Source organism: Cyprinodon tularosa, unplaced genomic scaffold (assembly GCF_016077235.1).
Source record: "Cyprinodon tularosa strain WSP-4 unplaced genomic scaffold, ASM1607723v1 ctg29, whole genome shotgun sequence".
Lineage (NCBI taxonomy): Eukaryota > Metazoa > Chordata > Actinopteri > Cyprinodontiformes > Cyprinodontidae > Cyprinodon > Cyprinodon tularosa.
In genome coordinates this window covers 902,465-919,961 of record NW_024038996.1, presented here as the reverse complement: position 1 = coordinate 919,961, position 17,497 = coordinate 902,465, and the positions used below count along the sequence as shown (strand labels likewise).

General features: G+C 38.4%; 1 protein-coding gene across 4 annotated transcripts in view; it reads left to right on the top strand.

Annotated features, from left to right (window-relative positions):
• The window catches only part of LOC119787172 (rho GTPase-activating protein 29-like), a 38,697-nt gene that overhangs the window by 14,861 nt on the left and 6,339 nt on the right, over positions 1-17,497 (top strand). For 2 of the 4 annotated variants that reach the window (XM_038290826.1, XM_038290824.1), the window contains 17 exons: positions 3,575-3,718; positions 7,590-7,686; positions 7,794-7,866; positions 8,099-8,159; positions 8,701-8,850; positions 9,492-9,556; positions 9,688-9,798; positions 10,140-10,220; positions 10,627-10,794; positions 10,887-11,024; positions 11,161-11,345; positions 14,147-14,316; positions 14,645-14,779; positions 15,279-15,377; positions 15,890-16,053; positions 16,537-16,725; positions 16,851-16,988. In XM_038290826.1, coding sequence (XP_038146754.1) covers positions 3,575-3,718; positions 7,590-7,686; positions 7,794-7,866; positions 8,099-8,159; positions 8,701-8,850; positions 9,492-9,556; positions 9,688-9,798; positions 10,140-10,220; positions 10,627-10,794; positions 10,887-11,024; positions 11,161-11,345; positions 14,147-14,316; positions 14,645-14,779; positions 15,279-15,377; positions 15,890-16,053; positions 16,537-16,725; positions 16,851-16,988 — 2,168 coding nt within the window. Of the gene's footprint in view, positions 1-3,574; positions 3,719-5,470; positions 5,767-5,935; positions 6,161-7,589; positions 7,687-7,793; positions 7,867-8,098; positions 8,160-8,700; positions 8,851-9,491; positions 9,557-9,687; positions 9,799-10,139; positions 10,221-10,626; positions 10,795-10,886; positions 11,025-11,160; positions 11,346-14,146; positions 14,317-14,644; positions 14,780-15,278; positions 15,378-15,889; positions 16,054-16,536; positions 16,726-16,850; positions 16,989-17,497 lie in introns of those variants that run through there. The other 2 variants (XM_038290827.1, XM_038290828.1) reach the window with 2 other exon arrangements.

Sequence of the window (17,497 nt, the reverse complement as noted above, 5' to 3'; positions counted from 1 at the left end):
TAGATGTTTTGTATGGAGAGTATCTGGGAACATAAGTTGTTAAACATTGACAAAGAATCTCAATTGGGTTTGGTTATGGACTTTCACTAGACTATTCCCTGAGCATGCTTTGATTTAAGCTAACACTATAAAACTATAAACTATAAAAAAAATCATATTGTTTCAAAACTGTTAAAGTAGTTGTGAGCATGAAGGGCTGTCAAGATCCATTGAAAAAGGCAAATATGTTCTAAACATTTGGACTAAGGAGGCATGGCACTGTTATATATCACAGTAGCCTATCAGAATTTGCATCCAGGAAGCCTTCTGCTCTTCAGTAATGCACATTTTGAGGGAAGGGAAAGTATACTTCAGTAACATAGATGAGTGAATATTAATTGTTTTTTACTCATCCTTATTCTAGTTAAAGGTATTATGGAGGATTTTCATAATTTTTTTTAAAAGACCTGTCCCCACCACTTTGAAAAAATGCACTTGCATGAGCCCATTTCTCCTCGTGCACGTTCTGTTTGAAAGTTGCTTTTCTCAAAGCTCATACAAGCTTACTGTGTCCGAGCATCCACCCTAACCCCTAAATCTCTCAATCACTATAGAGCAAGGACTATAGAGTGCACTTTATAGTGAACTCAGTTAACTGACCGTTCAGGTAGACGATCACAGCTTTTTGCACCGTTAGTGAAGTAAGTCCTCCTTCACTGCGCAGTGCCTGTGCCATCTTTGTTATAAGCCGCCGCTGTCGGGTAGCAAGAGCAAGCCTCTGTGACAGCAAATCCCATAATGCTTTGCGAGGAGGGCTCTCTGCGCAAAGCTTTCTGGGATACATGTTCCTCTTCTGAGGCCTTTCTTTGCTTCTACATTTCGAAGACACTTTTTCTCTTATTACCCTCGGCCATTTTCAAAGAACCGCGGTGAGAAAGGTACGCTTCAATGACTGTCTGAAACCGTAGCTCGCCACACATACACGGCTGAAAGTGGGCATGCCCAGAAAAAGATATCACCAGAATGATTGACCATGATTATTATTGTCAATCATTGTCAAAAATAAAAGGTCGTCCTCTATACCTTTAAATAAACATTAAAAAGATTAGGTTTAGGGAATTTGTTTTTATTTTTTTTTGGAATTAATAAAGAACCATCATGAGACATGACTGCATTTAATGTTCTTAAATAACAAAAAGAGCAAGTGAATTCAGGCTGCACTGGGGTTTCCAGGGGGGTCTTCCTTCAAACGGTATGGCTAAGCTCTGTTATCACTGCTAAAACAATGGACCACCTCCCACGCCAAAACCAGTAAAATTTCCACTGCACCTCCTGATGACATATTGTAGCAGAACCACTGACCGCAGCCTTGGTGAAGAAAACACTGAAAACACTCATGGCTGTGAGATCAGCAGCTGAGAGGATCTTTTCAGCCTGCATATTTAGAAATCCTGATCACCATTTAAAATGAGACGGTCTCTGTTTTTCAGTTTTACTATTAATGGTTTCTTTTTTTCTATCGTCAAAAAATGTCTTTCATGAAATGTTTTCCTTTTCTCCAAAGTAACACGAGCTTAACAGTTTATTTCCACTACATCTGATTGTTAATAGCTGGGTGAGGATCTACTCTAATTAGACCATGCATGGTCTTTGTTTGCAGGAGGTCAGCTTTGGCGTGTTTACCTTATACTAAAAAGGACGGCTGCCTGTTGTTTGTTTCATTTCATCACAGACGATAATTACTCTGCATGCTGCAGCATTAGTGATTACTGATAGTGGGTGACAGTAAACAATAGAAGAGGGGAAAAGGCTGCATTGGGTCATTTGGCTTTGTTACTAAGACATCCCCGCCGTTGTCATTTCCTCATCATCTTTACCCTCTTTGCTTCCCTAACGAATAGATTAGTCAAATTAAATGCTTGTTTGTGAAAAGGAAACTAAATGGTCCAAATAGCTTGTCATTCTGTAATCCTATAGTAGCACTTTCCTTCATGCCCCTCTTGTTTCATGCTAAGTGCTAACTCTCAGGTGTGCTCTTATATGCTAATCACTAACCCACACATATCTTTGATAGGAGAATCTTCAAAAGCCTGAGAGCTAGCGCTAAAGGCTTGTTGATCACGTCTGGAGGGGAGGTTGAAAGAAATAGGAGGACACTTCTAGAAGATTCATTATCCAAGGCTATAGGGGAGCCAACTTCAAAGTCTGTGCTGAGGTGTCACTCACTCTTACCTGAGGACAGGGAATGAGTGATCCCCACCTACCCCCCACCCCACCTTTAAAAATACACTTCCTGTTAGTACTTGACTGGGAGAATTGTTTTTTTTCACCTCTGTGTTAATATTGTTCACATATTTTTGGCTCTTTATTCTAAATAAACTGATTTACCTTTTGCTTCAAATTATGCTGAATTAGTGTGTATCTGGTGTAGAAAGTGAAGCACACACACTGAACCTCGCCTTTTACTTCCCTTGCTAAATCCTTTTAGCACTCCTATAAATTCTCTCACTCGTCTCGCCCTGCTGCTCCCTTTGGTAGCCTTGACAAAGAGCAGATGACTTTTCTGCCCCCACTTATTTCTAAGCAGTAAGTTAGACATGAACTTACCTAATGTCTGGTGCCAGCAGCTTCACCGCCTCTGCTGAGTAAACAAAATCTAAACCTTTTCATTTTTTTGCCTTGCCCTGTTCACATCTGTTTATATTGCATAATGTGTTACTCATATCAGCTTTTAATCTAAAAAAAAAATTATCATATTGAAAACAAGCGCAGTTGGGGGAGCTAGGATAGTTACACAAGAGCTCCTTCAAACGGGGGTTTTCCTTTTCACTGCTGCATCTGGTTCTGCAAGAAAGAGATGCCTTTCATAGCAGAGGGACTGACAGAATGTGATATGGTAGAAAAAGTGGAGAGAGGGCTAATCTAGACACATTTTATACATTCTTCTTCTCCGCTGTCATCTTGTGTAACCTCACTGGCGCTGAAGAAATCTGCCACGATCATCTACTTTATGTGCAGCTCACTCTTTCTTTCCTTCTATGAATTTATCAACAAATACTGACATGTAACATCTTAATTGTTAATAATTATGTCAATAAAAATCTATATTTAAAAAGGTTACTTTAGATTTAGAAAAGTACATTATCCATTTTTAATGAATCTATTTTTTTGCAGGCATGAATTTCTTAACAATAGCTGACACAGCTCTACTAGCTTGCAATACAATACTTCCGCTGTTAATGGTGTCAAGGGAAAGAAAAAGCTACATAACAAGTGGTTGCATACATCATGTTTTTTCTTGAGCACTTCTTTGTTTCTTTCTTTGTTTCTTTCCTTTTTTCTTTTTCTCTTTCATTTCTCTTTTTGAAGTACAGATGAATAATAGTGATGGCCTACTTGCATTGGATAAAGGATATTAACAAAGCACCGTTGTTGCCGATGTAAGAGGTGAATGTGACATAAGAAATTTGGCCTTAGGAAATTAATTTAAACCACTGTCATGTCTGTGACTTCAGATATTTCACAGTAGCTTAGTCTTTTTAGGACCATTTTTATCCCTGAGTGGCATAACTTTTCTGTCTCCTTTTGTCCACAGACAACCTGGAGGGACTGCAGGAGGTTGTGCAGGAGCGCTTGGCAGAACTACTGCGTGTGCTAAAGACTGTCATTGGCAAACACCGAACGCTCAACTCAGCGGACCTTCTCGGAGCTGCTGGCACAGTCATTGCTAAAGTCAAAGGTGAATGTTTTCTCTGCGATTGCCCAACTGTGCAGAAAGAGCGAGGCAAACACACCCAAACCCAAGTGCAAAATGATCTGATTATTTTAGAATAAATGTTATCATTGAATCCGTTCAATGTAAGAACTCCAGGGAGGAATGTTCCCCTTGCCTTTGCTAAAGATATGATTCAAATATGTCTGGGCGATGACGTTGAAGCAGACACGCTCTCATTTCTTGTCAATAAACGTCAACGTCCACTCATCCCTTTGACCGACAGCAGAGGAATTCTGTCTTCCTCTAAGGAGCAGCAGATGCAGCAATGCTGTAATTTTCATACCATATTTCACCTTCTGCAGGGCCCCTTTTCAGTCCAGCCAGTCGATTTTCCTCAGTTTCTTCCCCTTGCTGTGCTGTAAGATATGTCTGATCACCTGTCCTGCCTTCTAAGTATGACATAGACACTAACAATGCCTGTCTGCATTCTCTAGCCTTTTTAGATGAGTGTTGACAGACTCTGGAATCCAAGAAGCAAACAAAAGATTTTACGATAAATATCATCCTAACTAAATGTTTTCTATTTACTAAGAATGGACACAAACATGCTGATAGGGGAGGAATGATGGCCATGCTACAAAAAAAGTGTGTCATTAATATATTTATTAAAATGGACTTCTGCTATTTTCTTCCTCCCTGAGGTCTAACTGTCCACAAGGGGGTGCCTTAAATCAACTGACTCCCCGGCTGGGCAGCCCTCAAAGCTGAGCACAACACGCAAAAAACATGACAAAACTGACTGCAATAAAGAAGCACATCCAAAAACAAGATGAATCAGTGAGACATGACAGAGGAGGACTCATTGGTTCAGATGATAACAGGCCTCACGCTCCTCTCTGTGTTTAGTGAGTCATTTTCTCACCTGCGTTTCTCTTTGAAGCCAGGACATGACACCTGAGGCATTTCTATGGCTGCTAAGGAAAATCCTCCTTCTCCAAACACTACTTTCAGATTAAACAGTATCCAACGCAGCTATTTTCTGGATTTTGTTTTTTATTATTATAATTTTTAAATCCATTTGAGAGCGATACACAAAGCAGGCAGATCCGGGATAAAATTGCTTAAGGTTAGGTCAGAAAAAAAATATCTCAAATGCATCTGATGGAGTAGCCTGTTTATGGCACTGCTGAAAACTACATGCCCAACAAGGAGGGCCTCCTGGAATGACCGAATAATTCAGGGGATACATTAATACAAGAGGCAGCCAAGAGAGGTAAGAGCTGGATAAATCCACAGAGCAGCTGAGAGAATCTGTCAATGGCAAGAAGAAAAAATGAGAATCATTAGGAAGAAGGTGCTGTGGTTAGATGAGAGCAAAGGTAGCTCCGTATGGTCAAAGCCCATCTCTCTGCCATGTTCAAAGATACAATATGCAGCAAAAAGTTAGGATTTCAATTCAAAATGAAAACATTTATAATTTAACTTTCACTCTAATGATGTTGTATTTCATGTTTGTCTTTCACATAAATCCTTCCAAGTCGTTTGTTATGTTTCAAACATGAAAAGAATATCAATTGGTTTAAATACTTTTTTTATTAAATGTACTTGACCCAGTTTAAAGACAACAACAGGCTGTATACTTGAATAATGCAGTTTCCAAATTACAGCTATGACAAGGGAGGCAGAGGTCAGGAATCATTGTTAGAGACCCACAGGATGTCCTGAGGAAGAAGTCAGAGCAGAGCTGTATGTTAGCATTCAGAGACGGGGAGGTGCGCAACAGGGAGGCTCGCACTGTGCCTCCTCTCTTTTGGTGGCTTCAGGAGTCTCCCTGGAATGTGTTGCCTTTTTAGCCTGGATTTCATGACCTTTCTTTGCTTCTCAGTCAGCTGGAGGGTTTTAAGCACCCATCCCTTACTGACATGGACTGAAATTTCTCTAATTAAATGAGAATGGAAAAGCAAAAGCTTCAAAGCAGTTGGGACGTTGAAAGCTCCCAGCTCCATATTCAAATTGCGGCGATTTTCTGGTTTCATTTACAAAATCACAATACCAGGTAGAGGAAACAAAAGGTAAGGGTTGTCACGCTTTTCTGTAGTTTAACATGTCACTGAATTCACGCTGTGTGAGTGTTTCCTGTTGCGGGGCAGACAGGAAGTACTCAGCTTAGTCGGATTTCACTGACTGTGTCTTCGTTTCCTACGATTGGTCACTGCATGTGTCATCTTCCTTGGCATAATGCTTCCTGCAAAGACAGACTGATGCAAGATGTTCACAACGAATGTCCGCTTGGACGGCTTCCTAAAACTACTGCGGACTCCAGTTTGTTTCTGAGCCTGAGCAGCATGTACGATGAACTGGAGGATTATATCACTTTTAAACCAAGGAAGGAAAATCTGGGATTGTTTCTGAATATTCCTGTAATTTTCCAGCATAAAGACCATTAAAGGTTTTTACATAGAGCTGGTAGGATGACATATTTACTTTTCTGGAACTTCTGCTGTAGGTTTTATTTTTGTGTCTCCTTGTCATTTGCTCTGAAGCGGTGGAACATATGTAAATGCTTTCTGGGTCTAACATAAGCTAACATCTTTTTAAGGGCTTATAAAGGTTGTAAGAGATGCATAAAGAGATTCCAACTACTCTTTATGAATGCAGCTTTCGTCAACAGCCTACACTCATTATTTATGAAAGAAAATGACAACATTACAATGTCTGAGAAGGAGTCACTGTAAAAAAAATAAAGTTTTGTATTATTTTAAAGCAAGACTCAATGTGGATGTGTCTATAAAGGATGGTCATTCCTTTATATTTGAAATTTGTCTTCATCATTTAACCCATGGCTTAGGGAGTAGTGAGCAGATTTTTGCAGGCTCTTTCTAAACAACCCAGGATGGCAGTACCCTGCTGCCGGCTGCTGGGGCACCGTTCCTCTTTACTCTTCACTGCTTGAATTCCTAAAAACCAAGTGAATTCTTAGAAGAAAGCAGCTTTACAGTCTTGTGTTTAGCTCCAGGTCAGTTTGCTGCTTCGCTGATTTTATGACTTGACTCCCAGGCAGTGATTTTAAAATGTTATATGGCAGAAAGCTCATTTTAACATCATTATTTGTCAGTTTCTGCCATTATAATAAATGGCAGAAACTGACAAATAATTAAGATAAACGAGTGTTAAATGCACTTAAACACTCGAGTGTTACATGCACTGTGTCCATGCACTTTCTGAAGTTAATTAAAGCTGCTTAAAAGACTAGCCAAAATATTTCTTTAAAAGACAGTGTTTAAACCCTGGAATATTAAAGAAGTGTTATTTGATTAAGAAGTTTGTATCTGATAAGAGGCTGGCATCTTGCAAAGTATGAAAAAACAAAGGTATTACAGGTACTACAAAAACAACCTTTATTGTCCAATTAATTTTTTTAAATATGCATGTGTAAAATGATATATTCCTATGTCAATATTAAGTCGTTGTTGATGAACTTTTCTGATGCTTTAAACCCAAATCTACCAGGTGTATGAATAGTTTATTATTTTACTATTTGCAATTTAGATCAAAAAATGCTTGCTTTAAAACCTTCCAAGGATATAAACATGAAGTCATCAGGATTTATTTTTCGACTGTTTAAATGACCTCAAAGTCGCTCTGTTTTGATCATCAAACAGTTTCTTTGTGCATTTCCAGTGAAAACGTAACTATGTGTTAAAGCTAAAGAAAGCTTTTTTTTTTTTTCATCCTAAGGTTGCCTACATTTTCCACTTGTTTTTTAGGTCAGATTAAACATTTGTAAACTTCTCCTCCTCTAACCATATGGAGATCAAGTGCTGAAGTGTACAGATGCTGTTTTGTGTCTCAGCTTTTTTGTTGAAATGCTTACCAATTGTATCGCCTTCCTCAGGGATTAACTTCAAGGAGGTGAATCGAGAAAACAAACAGGTCATATTCAGCGAGATACACACATCCATCGACACTTTGGCATTTACGTTTGGCAATGTGTGAGTACAGAGACAAACTTCTTGGTCCTAAAATTTTAAATATTCTGGCGCCATAACTGCCTATGAAACAGTAAAGTCAAATATATGTTTATATATATTCCTGACAGAGTTTCTGACTTCCTTATGGGAGATGTGGACAACAGCTCAGGGTTGGGGATCCCCCAGACCAGGAGGAGCAAGGTGAGAATTAACTCCTTTTTTCCCCTCCAGCTTTTTTGGCCCCCCTATTCCTCTCATTTTTGTTTTGAGATATAAAGGTTTTCAAATCAAACACTAATGACAGCTATTTCACCCTATCTCTATTTAAAAGGCCTCAAAGACCTACTTTTTGTGTTCTTAATTGGGGTGTTGAAAACCCAGCTTCTACTGTTTGTGTGTTTCCTTCCCTCTAATCTGAAATCTCTTTTTGCAGTCTTTTGATAACCTCTCCGTGGATCCAGAGTGTTACGTTCCAGGGAACAAGGAAGTTGTTGGTAAGTTTGCACCAGAATTAGTCAATTATCATTAAGCTATTTTTAACCAGCTTTAACCTGAAATGTGAGAGATATTAATGGCTCTTTTACAAAGCGTGTAATTATTGCTTTGTAGCCCTGAGCAACCTGAGCTGTCAGTTTGTGACCTAGCTGAGTAATTTAGCCTTCAGGGATTCGAATGCCTGAGGTAGACCCGCCTTAAACCTCAACTTTAACCCCTGTTATTTCTCCAGCTTTTTCCACACTAGCTACTAATTTCAGCCTCTATTGAAGAGTAAATCTGTATGGCCAGAGGCTGCAAAGGTTGTATATTTTAACCCATAAAAGGAACTTAATGATGTTAGACTGTTTCAAAGTGCGACTGGCAGTTTTGTACCAACCCACCCTGAGAACTTCAGTAATCTTGTTCTGTTTTTCATTTAATATCAGCCTAAGCCACATACATGTTACAGGGAAATGGAAGTGAAATACACGCATCCAGCTTTGGGACATTCTAGTCAGACCGCATATCTGATGTCTGCTTTTTCTGCTGATACTGTAGGCCCTGAGGTGCCGCTGTCAAGAGAGGAAGAACTTGACTTGACTCTGCAGAAGAATGACAGTGGGGTTGAGTCTGCTCTACTCTATGCAAAGGCCTTGTCAAAGTACATTAAAGACCTTATGGGGTGTATGGAGAAGCGGCTTGCAATGGGTGAGACATTCCGGATACTCGGTTGATAAAAAAAGGCATTGGTTTTTGATTTTAAGAGAGGATGAGAGAAATTAAATGATCTACCTGCTACTTATGAGACGAACTGCTGCATTAAAGTCCTTAATTCAGACTTTGCTCAACTTTAGGGTCACAGGAATACAGTTTAGATGTAGGGCTGCACTGTATTAGAAAATCAAGTGATTGCAAAGTCAGTTTTAAACATTGGGATGTCAACAAAACACTGCCAAAGACACAAGTTTGATCCTGTTGCTTTTGTTTGATATTTATTTTATTTCAGGTAAATATATTCAAAATTGTCCGTTTTTTTTCAGTGTTAGACTTCACTTCTGCAGTAAAAACAATCATTTAATTAAAGGCTGTTTTTCTTTCACACATTGTTTCTTGCTGCGCCTATAAATGAGGAGGGCTCTGTATGGATACATTACTTTACTGCTAGTACTGTTTGTAATTTGTAGATGTATATATGTTTTAAAATGTTTTATTTTATTTGGAGTAACTATTTTACCTATATACAAATCTTTTTGCTTACAAAACAAACAAACAAAAAAGAATGCTGTGTGGTTTGTTGATCACATTTTTTAGTAGTTTCTTACTGTCTCGCTTTTTTCTTTTTCTTTCAGATATTGAGTACGCCAAAAGCTACGCTAAAATGGCTGAGTCTGCAAAGGCTCTCGCCAGTCAGCAGGTAACAAACCTAAGATTTTATCTGAGATATCATCCTCTTGCTGAGTCGACGTCAGCAACATACAGTAATAAAACCTGAAACTCTCAAAAACACAGTAACGTTAATATTTATTTTCTCTTTGTTTCCTAAAGGATTACATGCCATTCAGTGATATCTACGTCTCCACATTCAAAAATGATATTGAATACAATCAGCTGCTCATTCAGACAGCAGTGGCTCTTCAAACAAATAAATTTATACAGGTAAACGTTACAAGATGTGTCCTCTAACCTTACATAGGTATTTAAATCTGCTAATTCATGTTGAAAAAGCATAAACTAAAAGCATCCATTGCGCACTTCCTTCCACTACCTTTAAAATATTCATTTGAAGACTATTTGATACAAACTGCAACAACAGAAGAGAAAATAAGCAACATAAATGTTTTTGTGGTTTCTGTCCATTTGTTAGTTTGATGAGTCAAATGTGGGATTGATTTCCATTAATGATTTTAGTTTAAAGTGAAATTCTGTTTGTTCAGAGACTAAACTTTTTATGAAATGCTTTCTAAAAAATTCTGATGTTATTTTCTGTTTATTTTCAGCCTCTTCTGGCTCGCAAGAACGAACTAGATAAGTTGAGAAAGGACATTAAGGAGCAGTGGCAGAAGGAGCAAAAGAAAATGGTTTGTTGAAAGTCCCTAGAGAAATACTTGAAAAGTACTTGATAAAGCAAAGAAGATCAAACTTTTTGCTAACAGTTGCTCTTAATTCAGCAACATGAATTTCTTGAGCAAATGAAAAAAGAAAAAAATCCATATTTTGTTAGAAATATCCCGAAGGAGAAAATCTGTTGATTTGTGTAATCTGTGTTAAAGGTCTCAAGATTTTACATTTCCAACCTATTTTGCTCAAACTGATGTTTATTTAATTGTTCATATGTCAGAATGTGTTGATGTTAGTTCGTTAGAGCGTCTCTCTACAAGGTAACCTGAACATTGAAAAGGGCATGTCTGATTGTTTCTATGGTAACTGGTGCATACATTGTCACATTTAATACAGTTATATGACAAAATCTTTTGGTTTTGGCAGCAAGAGGTTGACACAACCTTGCGTAAGGCACGAGCTTTGAACGATCAAAGGAAGGAGGAGTACAGAAAAGTCCAGTCATCTACAAACCGCTCCCAGGAGGAGCAGTCTAACGGTGGCAACAAACAGCTGGAGAAGAAGAGGAAGCTTGAAGAAGAGGCTATGCAAAAGGTCAGAAAGGGCACCAAAATGAGGCAATTCTGGACAAACTATATGGAATCAACAGGTTTCATAAATTATTTGCTATTAATGTTTTTGAGCAGGCCGAGGAAGCCCAGTACCATTTCCAAAGCTGTAGAGCTGACGCAGGCGTCAGGCGATTGGATCTAGCAAATGCTAAGAGCACAATTCTCACACAAATCCGGGAGATGATCTTCCAGTGTGACCTCACTCTCAAAGCTGTAAGAACTGTTTCATTTTACTCTTCAGATGAGAATTGCAATGAACTGTGCAAACATTTTGTTTTGAACACTTCTGACACACAGTAATAAAATCAACAGTATTTCCTAAAATCAGCATTGTTCTCTTTTTTAATAGGTCTCAGTAAATTGGTTTCAGTTGCAGCAGTTGCAAACTGTATCCCTCCCAACCCACTACCAGGCCATGAATGAGGGCGCCAAGTTGTACGAACCAGGGCGATGCTATGCTAACTTTGTTCGTAACCTGCCGAGAAATCTGCCTAAAGAACATCTTCAGACAGACCATTTCTCCGAACATTTCAGGTAATAAAAACAGCAATGATTACTACAACAACATAGGCACTGTTTAATTACAACTTGGGAATTGATTGAAAGGTTGCAGCTAATTCCATAGTGTGTTCAAGAAGATGCACTTCATTAGTTTTAAAGCATCCTCTTTCTCTGTTTTGCTTTTTAGCTCTCAAAATAAATGCTTTCACCTTTGCTCTTGTAATAGCTATGCTATCAACGTACTCTCTAATTTGAACGGCAGATCTCTGTAGCTCTTCCTTGGTCATCATTTGTTTCTAGTCTGACTCTTTGATTATTAGTTTTGTTTTCTGTGATTAAAAGTTTAGGTCTCTGTTCACTTCTGGACTTACTCTTAAAGGCTGGTTATACTCCACGCAGCAGTGTGTCGCAGTGAGCTTGACGCAGACATACATTATTGATTTATACTCAATTTTGAGCGTGTTCTGCGCTATACGCTGTGGGTCTAGATACGGTCGAGGAGCAGAGGAAGTGGGGGCAAGTTTGTTTGACAATGGAGGGACATGACGGTGAAAAAGCGGGGATCCAGGTGGAAAAGGGTCCCAGCATTCTTGCGGACCTCACTCTTCTAGCTGGTCCAACTTCATGAGTTGTTTCCCGCAATTGCGGTAATAAAAACAAACCAAGCCGGCGTCCTGTTTGTGTCACTGTCTTCGGTCACCTACAATTTGGGAGAGGTGCAGCAGAGTGTCTTCGGAGGGGGCGGGGATGTCTTTCCATCACTGCGACACCTACGTGTCCGTGCCGAGTTCGGACCGAGCTTGGATCAATTAACCGTGCGGAGCTTGCTTCTTACAACCATTTACACATCACACTAGCACAGTTTCCCGCTTCCTCTCAGCGGCCCTTGATACTGCAGCTCTCAAGGTGGGAATTACGTAAATAAAAATGGCGGCGCCCATTTCTTTCAGGAACTTATGTGCCTGGATAGCGTCCCCCTCCTTAATTTCAATGAGAGGCTCATTCTCTGCATCATCCCAGGTCGCATCAAGCTCTTTGGATGCCATCTATAGTTAATAAGCTGAGAAGAGGTTTGTGTTGTGAAAAGATGAAGAGATATGTGAATTACAAAGCTGGACACGCTGGAAGAGCCACGAAATGAGTCAGCTGACTGTAAATAGGAGATGATGCGGTCTGCACATGCGCTCTTTGTTATCAAAGAACCGAGTCACAACTGAACCGTGCCGAGCCCCTACTGTTGAACTACTTTGAGATTTAACATAGTTCGGTTTTGTCTGAGATGGTCTAGTACAGTTGCATTCCCATTCACACTCAACAGTTATCTTGGTTACCGTGCTCAGACCGCTCAGTACAGTTTTAAAAGGCTGGTGCAAATGGGGCTTAATTGTTCTAATATGTTAAATTGAATAATGATCTGAGAAATGCTTAAAACACTGAATATTGTTTTTAACATAACCGTGGTTCATCAATGTGCTATAAAAAGCCTTAAAAGACTCAAAACAGCAATTACTACAAGCTGTTAAAACACACAGGGGAACTTTGTTTGGTGATGTGACTTCTAAAAGCTTTTGTTTGCACTGGATTTTATATTAGCCTATCATGATAAAATACACTAAATCACACATTAGTGTGATGAATGCTTCTTTTACATTAATATATTTAAGTTTATATTTGTAAGATAAAAATAAAAAAATAAAAATTGAGTTTGATTAACTTTTCAAGGAGCGGTGCTTATGGGCTTTTTACTAAATTAGGCTTTTTGAAGTTTAAAGGGATAAAAAAAAAAAAAGGATTTGTCTCAGTTTCAAAATGTGTTTGTGGCTTCACCCCGTTTTAAAGTTACTCAGTTCTTCTTTCAGCAGAGGTAACAGTGAGTCAGAGTAGGAGGAAGAGAGACAGAATCTGGGAGCGACAGATCGCGTGTTGAATTTCTTGCCCTTCCTCAGGAAATATCTGTGTCGCAGGCTGAATGCTGCAGGGAAGATTACGAGCGTGAGAGTTTGGGGCCGGTTTTGAGCTGCCTCTAAATTATTTTTTTCTCCGCGCTAAAATTTAGCCAGTGTTGCTTATTTATACCAAAATAAAAATCACTGTTGCATAACGTCATTTAACATCACAAAATAAAGTGTTCTATTTTGTTTTGTTTTTTATTTTTTTGTGAGATTTATATGCAGTGGTTATAGGCAAAAAAAATAAAAAAATAATAAAAACAAATAAAAGACAAAAAAAAAGATTATGAAATTTGTGATAGTCTGCTTGCATGTCTCCTTTCAGTTTTCCTTTCTAACTATTCTTTCACTCTCATTTATACATAAACACAATTTAGTTATGAAACATAAGTGACCTGTTCTAAGAAATGAAAGAGGCATTTTGGGTCACTGATACCTATCCCAATGCTGGGCAGTTTTCCAATAATGACTCTGTAATATAAACTCCACTTTTTTTACAATAGGAAAGTGCAAGAAATCTTTAACTCTAAGCAATTGTGCATGCCGTGCTGATGAACGTTGGCTTTAGCTGTTTTAACAGATGCACAGCAAAACCACACACAGTGGAATAACTAGTGAACTTAGGTCTCATCTGTCACCCAATACTAATTATTTTTGATTAGGGATGTTCCCTGGTGCTTGGATCTAGCAAAGTAACCTTTTCCCAACAATATAATTTCCCTAAAAAATACCCTACAGCTTTATTTATAAAGATGCAAGGCACCATGTCTAATATATATTCAAATATTGAGGGTGTATATTCATGATTATATATATATATGTGTGTGTGTGTGTTTTTTTTTCTATGCTAACACAGAAATTTTAAAATTCACTTTATTTCTGCAGGTCTGGGTTTAGCAAAAGGTCCCAAGGAAGCACCCATTCCTCCCATGGCAACCTGTCGCAGGGCTCCATCACTTCCAGTGACGTTTTAAGTGGAGATGATGTAGATAATCCCCTCCACCGGCCGACAAAGATCAGCGAGCGAAGATCGAACAGCAGTACAGACATCCCAGGTATGCGTTTCAACAGGGTCAAGTTTCAAAAATGTTTTTTTTTGTTTTGTTTTTCTGAAAGAATCTTGATAAAATACAGTAGTTAGTGCAGCAGCAGGTTTAACATCTCTTAAATATCTATTGGTTCAACATGCCACTGTCTTTAATCGCCCTTCAGGGGACTTAGCCTGACTGTTGATTCATTGGAATGTTTTTTTTTTTAACTAAAGCAGTTGAGGTTGTGTGCTGCTTACTCATAAGTCTGAAATGTGAGTGTGACTCTTTCTGGACTACTAAAGCTTTGTTGCTTTGTTTGTGATTAATGTTCTTCTTTTTGGTGTTTCTGTAGCATTGAAGAGCCAGGGACCGCTTAGGGCCTGGGCCTCCAGTAGTCAGGGCAGCCAGGGCGGGATGTGCAGCGACTCAGAGAGCGCCGGGGGCAGCAGTGAATCTAGGTCCATGGACTCCCCCACCGCCAGCCCAGGTAGGAGGATTTTACAATTACTATTTTCTAAAGAAAAAGAAAATGTATTATTTAAAAATATAATTTAATTACATTATTTCTTTTGAAAACATCACACCAAGTCTTGCTATTTTGATAAAATGTGTTTAAATGTATTGAAGATCTTTATCTTTTAAATGTAATTGCGTTCAGTTAGATGAAGGCTTTAGAGAGAAGGGACAAATCAGAAAAACATCAGATACAGGTGGAGATGCTTCTATAAGAAGATCGACATGTTTTAAATATTTTACTGACTGCTTCTTGTGATGTTTTCTTTAAGATAACATCTTGGCTTTGAGCTGCGGAGAAATAAAAACACAATCATTCCTAATGTACTTCCTTCCACTACTCACATATTTTTAAAACTAAATGAGCTGATGTTACCACCACAGTTTCTCTTTTGTAGTTTGCACTATAGGATTTTATACCCTTTTTTATTAATGACTTAACTAAAAATAATGTTATTTTGTTATGACAACAGGTGACTTTAAGCGGCGGCTGCCCAGAACTCCCTCCACTGGGACCATGTCTTCAGCCGATGATTTGGATGAGAGGGAGCCTCTCTCTCCATTCGACAATGGTAAGAAGCATCTATTAGTTTATTTTAATGTTCAGGCCGATTTATCTTTCTATGTTTGCTAATACCAGCCCTGCATCTGCAGAAAAATCAAAATAGGGAAACAGAAATGGCGCTCAAGTACTGAACAACCTTCTTTCACATACAGCACATTGTCTCTGATCTGATTTACATTTTGCTATCTGAGATTATTTCACCCTCTAAAAAAAGCATTAACTGGCTTTAGTTTTTGAGCTTTTTAAATTTCTCAAAATGTGTTTTTATCTCTTTCAGCAGAACCACAGCAAATGTTCACGTATAATTTCCAATGAATTAATGTATTTATTTACTGTTAAGGAAAGGAAGAATATTTGTATATTTGCTTGGTGCGAGAATCAAAGCCCAGATACTCTCTGTTAAGCCGAGGTTCAATTTATGCTTGGCAGTTATTTTAGTTTCCTTATTTAATATGTTGAATGATATCACCTGTTGACTTGGCTTCCTTTCAGATTTGCTCTTTTGATTTCTGGTTTTAGGTCTTGGAGAGATGGGGACAGAAAGTTTAGGTTCTGCGGGTCCGTTCCGAAATACTCAGATGTCAAAAGCAGCTCAAACGCATAAGCTAAGAAAACTACGAGCCCCATCTAAGTGCAGAGAGTGTGACAGTTTGGTTGTTTTCCATGGAGCTGAATGTGAAGAGGTAAAAACTATACTACATTAACCAACTGTTGAAATTATATGTAGGTATCAAGGTATATCAAGGTATGTTTACTGATACAGTTTAGCACTGAATTATCCAGAAACTGAAAGGTTTAGGTTTAACATATCACTTTATTTACAAGATTTCACATCTGAATGGACATTTGTGTTAGAGTAGCTCTGCCAGAGTCCAGATTTAAATCTGAGGAAAAATCTAACCCTAGATTTCGGTTATTTCAACTGTCAGTCTGGTGTTTGATAGCTGTAAATGCAATAAATATTCTAACTTAAAAATTTGAGAAGGTTATAAACACATTTTACAACACAAATTGAAATATACTAAACTCATTTAACATTGTTTTATGTTTATTCATAACAAAGCTTAAATGATTAAGAATTAAGAATACATATGGACTTGGACAGAAGCAGTGATAAATCCGAAAGTTAACATTATCTCTTCTAACTTCTAATCTCTTTTTGTCAGTGTTCTTTGGCGTGCCATAAAAAATGTCTGGAGACGCTCCCTATTCAGTGCGGCCACAAAAAGCTGCAGGGAAGGTTACAGCTATTTGGCATCGACTTTACTCAAGCAGCGAAGAACTGTGCAGATGGTATCCCATTTATAATCAAAAAGTGCACTGCTGAAATTGAAAGCCGGGCTCTCAACATCAAGGTAAGGTGTTCATATTGATGGTCATCAGTTTTGTTTTTTTCTGTTATATTTCCATCAAAAATAATATAACTAGAATATGCTTTTGGTCTGGTTTTTGTATGAATGTTCATGGTTTCTTCCCACAGGGTATTTATCGTGTGAATGGTGCCAAATCCAGAGTTGAGAAGCTCTGTCAGGCATTTGAGAATGGGAAGGACTTGGTTGAACTGTCTGAACTCTCCCCTCATGATATCAGCAACGTCCTAAAACTCTACCTGAGACAGGTTTGTATCAAACTCTCACTGACTACTCAGAAGACATTATAGTAGGTTTTAATTTGCAGTTTCATCGTTAGCTACAGGGTCGACCAGAAGTTTAAATACAGTCATCATCAGTACAAGTACCACAAAAATTTCGGGGGTTCAGGGACACGTGTTGAGATGTGCTTTTCCAGAGTGGAATAATACATCCTCATTATTTGAGGGGCAAGTCACAGAGAAACCATAAGAAACCTAACTGTTGATCTCCTAATTTGAGGAGAACTGAAAGATTTTAGGTAGACATTAAATTCTTTTAACAACAGTTCAAAAACATAAGGCTACTGCCACCATGCCTAACCGTTATGGATTTGAAAGCATTGCCTTGATTTCTTCTAATCTTCTCCTCTTCACTCCAGTCATGTAGCTTTCTATGCTTCATTTTCTATAGAACTATTCACCGGAGAGCTTATTTCTCTAAATGTGGGAAGCTGCAAACGCCATAGCTGGATATAAAGTGACATGTCAGGGACTAT